Source organism: Elephantulus edwardii, unplaced genomic scaffold (genome assembly GCF_000299155.1).
Source record: "Elephantulus edwardii isolate Elephantulus edwardi_28Jun2011 unplaced genomic scaffold, EleEdw1.0 scaffold00011, whole genome shotgun sequence".
NCBI lineage: Eukaryota > Metazoa > Chordata > Mammalia > Macroscelidea > Macroscelididae > Elephantulus > Elephantulus edwardii.
In genome coordinates this window covers 24,498,017-24,504,258 of record NW_006399761.1, presented here as the reverse complement: position 1 = coordinate 24,504,258, position 6,242 = coordinate 24,498,017, and the positions used below count along the sequence as shown (strand labels likewise).

At 41.1% G+C, this 6,242-nt stretch overlaps 1 protein-coding gene across 1 annotated transcript in view; it reads left to right on the top strand.

Moving 5' to 3' along the window:
- COMMD1 (copper metabolism (Murr1) domain containing 1) overlaps positions 1-6,242 on the top strand; it is a 200,207-nt gene that overhangs the window by 50,355 nt on the left and 143,610 nt on the right. The window contains exon 2 of the mRNA XM_006880961.1: positions 3,771-4,052. Within this exon, the coding sequence (XP_006881023.1) occupies positions 3,771-4,052 (282 nt within the window). The remainder of the gene's footprint in view (positions 1-3,770; positions 4,053-6,242) is intronic.

Below are 6,242 nucleotides of genomic sequence, written 5' to 3'. Positions count from 1 at the left end.
GAAGAAGAACGAACTGGGGATGAGGGTGGAGAAAACAGTGCAACAATGAATGAATGAAAACCCAAAATCTCTGTAAATGTTCATTAAAACTAATAAAATGTAATTTAAAAAAAAATAGAAAACAAAGATTTGCACCCCTGGGCCAATTGACAGCATCATGGTAGATCAGAGTGAGATTGCTAACAATTTCTGCTTGCTTGGCTCCACAGTCAACACTCTTGGGACCAGCAGTCAGGAAATCAAAAGACAACTTGCAGTGGGGAAGTAAGTCTGCTGTCAGGGACCTCTCTACAGTACTAAAGAGTAATGATGTCAGTCTAGGGTGTAATGTGCACCTGACCCAATCCATGGTCTTTGCAGTTACTTGCTATGCATCAGAGAGTTGGACAGTTACCAAAGATGACAGAAGAAGAATCGATGCATTTGAGTGGTGCTGGAGAGAAGTATTGAACAGGAATTGCCCAGAGAACATGGAGGTCTGTCTTGGAGAGGGTGAAACCAGTTTTCTCGTTGGAGGCTAGAATTTTGAAACTCTGTCTTACATACTTTGGGCATGTGGCCAGGAGGGACCAGTACTTGGAGAAGGTCATGCTCAGAAGGTTGGAGAGACAGTGCGGGAGAGGAAGACCCCAGACGAGACAGATTGACACAGTGGCTGGGGCAGTGGGGGTAGGTGTGTCAGAGAAAGGCTCAGGACAGAGCAGACTTCAGAACTGCCGTACATAGAGTTGCTGTGAGTCACAGGCAAGTTGATGGCACCTAACAACAACAACAAATCTAGCCTAAATTTCTGGCAGTTTTGTCAAGGCACTGTTTGACATATTTTGTAAGTTGTTTGCAGGTGATATTATTTCATAATTTCCACATTTTGTTCAGTCATCTTTTTTTGGAAATGAGAGTAGATATGGATCTCTTTCAGTCAGTTGGCTGGATAATGGTTCTCCAAATTTCTTGACACAGCCTGGTGAGCATGTCTAGGGCTGTAACTGTTCGATGAAACATGTCAATTGGTATCTATCCCATCAATTTCTGGGGTCGTATTTTTTGCCAATGCCTTCAGTGCAGCTTGAACATTGGTCATATGGTGTTTCCTGAAATATTTCAGTGTTGACCTGTTCTTTCTGGCACAGTGACTCTGTATTCCCTCCATCTTCTTTTGATGCTTCAAAATTTTATCCATAGCATCCTTCAGTATTGCAGCTAATGGCTTGAATTTGTTTTTCAGTTCTTTCTGTTTGACAAATGCCAAGTGAGTTCTTCTCTTTTGACTTTCTGACTTCAGCTCTTTACACATTTTGTTTAGTACTTTGCTTTATCTTCTTGAGCTGTCCTTTGAAATCTTTGGTTCATCTCTTTTTTGTCGGCATTCTTCCCTTTGATTTGGGATGTCACTTTTTTCTCCTCTTTCTTTGTAATGGCTTTTTACTTTGTTCCAGGATGAGGTCCTTACTGTTATCCCACAACTCATCTCGTCTTCAGGCATTAGTGCTCAGTGTCTTAAGCCTCTTCCTGAGGTGATTGTCAAATTTCAGTATAATAGACGAAAAAGAACTTGGTTGATAATCTCCCTATTATATTTGTTGATGTGGCCAAAGTGTACCAGCTTAGATTTTTTTCATTACTGGTGACACGACGTTGACATCTGTATGTAGTCCCTTATGACTGGTAATCAGAAGGAAACCCACTTCAACAGTTCAAAGGCTTTGGCTGATCCCACTGGGTTTTCAAGAAAATCATCTCTTCTCCCGGCTTCATTTCCTAGTTGTTGTTGTTGTTAGGTGCCATAGAGTAGAGTGCAGCTTATAGCAACCATCTGAATAATAGATCTGAACCCTGTCCTGTCCTGTGCCATCACCACAACCTCTGACACACTTGAGCCCACTGCCGCAGTCACTGTGTCAATCCACCTGTTGGAGGGTCTGCCTCTGTCACACCCTCTCTACCTCCTAATCATGATGTCCCTCCCGATGGAAGGAAGAGGAATTCATACTATGGATGCCCTGCCTTGAAGTAGATCATGTATCTCAAGTGAGGTAATAGGGTAGAAATGCTTAGAAAGGTTACTTTCAAGGTACTGTGTAAATGTAAGGTGTTGGATTTGAAAAACTTACACCATCATTCTCTTTCATACATTCATATACTTTCTTTCATTCATATACATTTTGTTTTATATAATAATTTCTGTACATTGTAGTTTATATCATGAGTATTGATCTACTACTTTTATCCCCCCACCCTGTCTCCTCCAGTCCCCATTGCACCGTATGAATTTCTTCTACCCCCACCTCCCCGTTCATCTTCACAGACCTAGTGATTGCCACTTCCTTCTTCCACACCCCTTCTCCTCTTTCTCTGTGAAACCGTTAACTGTATCTTGTTCATATTTGCTATTTGCAGTAGGGACATTGCCTTTATTTAGTTACTGTGGAGACTGGGTGACACAGCTGGACTCTGTAAGATAGGCGCCCTTGTTTTAGTTGAGGTCATGTGGAATGTTTGGTTGCGTGTTTTGTTTTGTTTTGTTTTTATTTAAGCCTCTTGTTTCGAGTCGACAAGACCTCCTGGAGGGCCCTTGTATTTGAAAGGTGGTTGTTATTATATTTTGGAGGAAGATTCTTCTAAGTGGCACAGCACTTTTCAGTCAGTTTGCTGTATTGAGGTAATCCCTGTTTACTGTGATGCTGAACCTTGTGCCATTGGGGTGTTAAATGCGATAACGGTTGCCCACGGTGGACAGTGCTTGGTGGGGCTCCCAGTTTAAGACACGTTCGGAAGCAGGAGTGGCATCTACTTCCTAAACCACATACCTCCAGAAACTCTATGAACTTAGAGAAATGAGGATAGTTACAGAAAGTCTTCAGATCTTTTGTTCATAGAATCGCTATGAGTCATCAATGACTCGACGGCAGTCAGCAACGTGTGTTCTTGGTTACTTGATAGGAGAACTCAGTTTTCATAGAAATTGAATTTTAAATTGTCTTTTGTCAAACATTCTTCTAGGTGGCACTGGTCTGTGCATTTCTTTACAGGGGTAACTCATGGTAGCCGTGATGCTAAACACTGTGACACTGATGTGTTAAATGTGATAATGGTTACCCAAGGTGGACAGTGTTTGGTGGAGCTTCCCAATTAAAACAAGCCTGGAAGCAGGAGTGGCATCTACTTCTGAAATGGCTTGCCTCTGGAAACCCTATGAACAGTCCTCAGTCCTTTTGTTCATAGGGTCGCTGTGAGTTGTCTACAACTCAACAGCACCTAACAACAACAGCAACAACAGGGGAAAGTATAAAGTGACCTGCAATTTCAGAGCAGTAACACTATGATTATCCTTTGGCTGCAGATAGGTAGCAAAATGAAAAGAATGAATGAATTTAACAAAATGTACTTACTGCGTCTTATGAAGGCGGCATCATTTATGTGGTTTCTGTGTATCAAACTAAGCCTGGCTACAAGAGATGGCTAAATTGTGTCAACTTTCACCAGATAACACTTAATGTTATTTTGCCTATGGTTTATTTTTTACCATCTATGGAAGTGAACATTTAAGACTTAGAGACTATGCATTTGTAGTGAATTGGGTTGTAGAGAATTATCCACAGTAGCTGTTTTGACATTTTACATTTGCACTGGGCATTATTTTTGTTCGTATTTTAGTGACCTTCTTTGAATGCTTACTTAATGATTAAGATTCACTCAAAGTGACAGCTGCAGTTGAGCTTTTCTGAGTAGCTGCCGGATTCCGATTTACTGCCTTTTCTGTATCTTTGCAGTCCATTGCCTCTGCCGACATGGATTCCAATCAGCTGGAGGCATTCTTGACAGCTCACACCAAAAAGCAAGGTGGCATCACGGCCGACCAGGCCGCCGTCATTTCTAAATTCTGGAAGAGCCACAAGGCGAAGATCCGGGAGAGCCTCATGGACCAGAGCCGCTGGGACAACGGACTCCGGCGCCTGAGCTGGAGAGTGGACAGCAAGTCCCAGTCCAGGCACTGTCCTCAGATACACACGCCCGTGGCCATAGTGGAGCTGGAATTGGGCAGAAGCGGACAGGTGAGCTGCGTCAGTTTCCGCTGGAAACTTCTCTTTGCCATGTTCATTGTAAGAATATTACTCTATTGAGCTCTGGTGGCCTACTGGCAAGAAACTGTACTGCAATCCCAAAGCCTTGAAGTTCAAGTCCACCAGCTGCTCCATAGGAGAAGGACGGACAGTCTTCTCCCGTGCAATTAACTGCCTCTGAAAACCTGCCAGAGAGTCAGTATGGGTTGGTTCTGACTCGACAATAAACAACAACAACTCTACTTATTCAGACTGATCTGCTCAATTGCATTAACCGAATAAAAGGTGTACCAAATAAGGTTTTCCCCAAGAAATTTTTTGACTCATTGTCTAAAATGAAAAAAAAAAAAAACAACACCCCCAAAACAACCAAACCAAACTAACAAAACAAAAACCAGGCCAACCTGGCAAAAAATCAAAGCCTATGTACCATCAAGTCAGAACTAATCCAGAGCTGGCCCTCCGGCAGGTTTTCAGAAGCAGTTAATTGCATGGGAGGAGATTGCCCATCCTTCTCCTGCACGAAAACATTGAGGTTACTTTTTATTTACTTCTTATAAAATAGTACTAATTGCACTTACTGAGTGAATTGTTTTACTGTGACGTCATTCTCTTCACTGTTATGTTACTTAGCTCAACTCTTATTTTTCTGCGATAAAACTCTTAATAGGTTAAAAATATGTAGTCCATTCGGATATCTAAGTTTGTTCATTTTTTTTATTCTAGTAGTGGTGATTCGTTTACTCTGAAGTATTTAGCACTTGGAAACAATTTGAAAATGCACATACCTATTTTAAGGCTTTTCTAGTCAGTTGTTTTCTTAATATTTCTTTTTTAAAAAATTTTATATTGATTTGCTTGCAAAATTTGTATACATTGTGTTTCACACCGTTCTTTTTTTTTTTTTTGTCTGTGCTTTATTGACACTATTTAAGCACACAATTCTTTATTCACACTGTGTTTCATACAGTCATTCCCATGCAGGATGTTATTTTATTTTAAATTGATTTGCTTACAAAGTTTGTTTACACTGTGTTTTACACTATTCATCATTTACACTGTGGTTCATATAATCATTCTCATGCATTATGTTTTATAAAATTAACCACTGGACCTTTCCCATCATTACCCTGTCTTTTCAGGTCCCCACTGGATCCTTCCCATTTCCTTCAACCCCTCCCTCCACCGATCAAATTGTGCAGCTCTGTGGTTTTGCCCCTGCCCACCCTCATCCCTCTGCTCCGGCCTCTCCCCCCTCTTGGGTGCCCATACATGTTTAACTAGTTATCCTTCTAGTTTTACAGTCATGATCTTATGTAGTATTTGTCCTTATGAGACTGAGTTAGTCCACTTAACATAATGCTCTCTAGGCTCTGCCAAGTTACATAGTATTTTTTGAAATCATTTTGCTCCTGAGAGCTGCATAGTAGTCCATTGTGTGAATGTACCTCAATTTCTCAATCCATTTAGTTGTGGTTGGACATTTGGATTGTTTCCATGTTCTTGCAATGATGAATAATGCTGCTATGAACATTGGTGTACAGTTCTCATTTGTGTCTCAGTTCTTATTTCCTTGGGGTAAGTTTCTAGTAGTGGAATCAGTAGGTCATATGGTCAACTTTTTTAGGAAACGTCAAACTCCCTTTTAGAGTGGTTGTACCATTTTACAATCCCACCAACAGTACATGAGAGTTCCCAGCTCTCCACATCCTCTCCAACATCTATTGCTTGCTGCCGTAGTAAACTTTGCCACTCCTACTGGGGTGAGATGCTATCTCATTGTGGTTTTGATTTGCAGCTATCTTATTGTCAGTGATTTCGAGCTTTTCATCACATGTCTGTTGGCCATCCATGTATCTTCGTCTGTGAAAAGTCTTTCCATGTCTTCTGCTCATTTTACAATTCAGTTATCAGTCTTTTTCTTCTGGAGACTCTGTAGGATTCTGTACACTTTCACTATGAGGCTCTTGTCTGAGATGATATTGCCAAATGTTTGTTCCCCGTTAGTAGGTTTTTCTTTTCACCCTGTTGGGAAAAGTTTTTGATGAGCACAAAGATTTAATCTTTAGAAGGCTCCAGTCATCAATTTTATCCTCTCCAGATTGTGCAATTCTGGCTGTATTTGGCAGTCCCTTTATACCTTGGACCAGGCCTCTTAAGGTTGGTCCTGGTTTGTCTCAT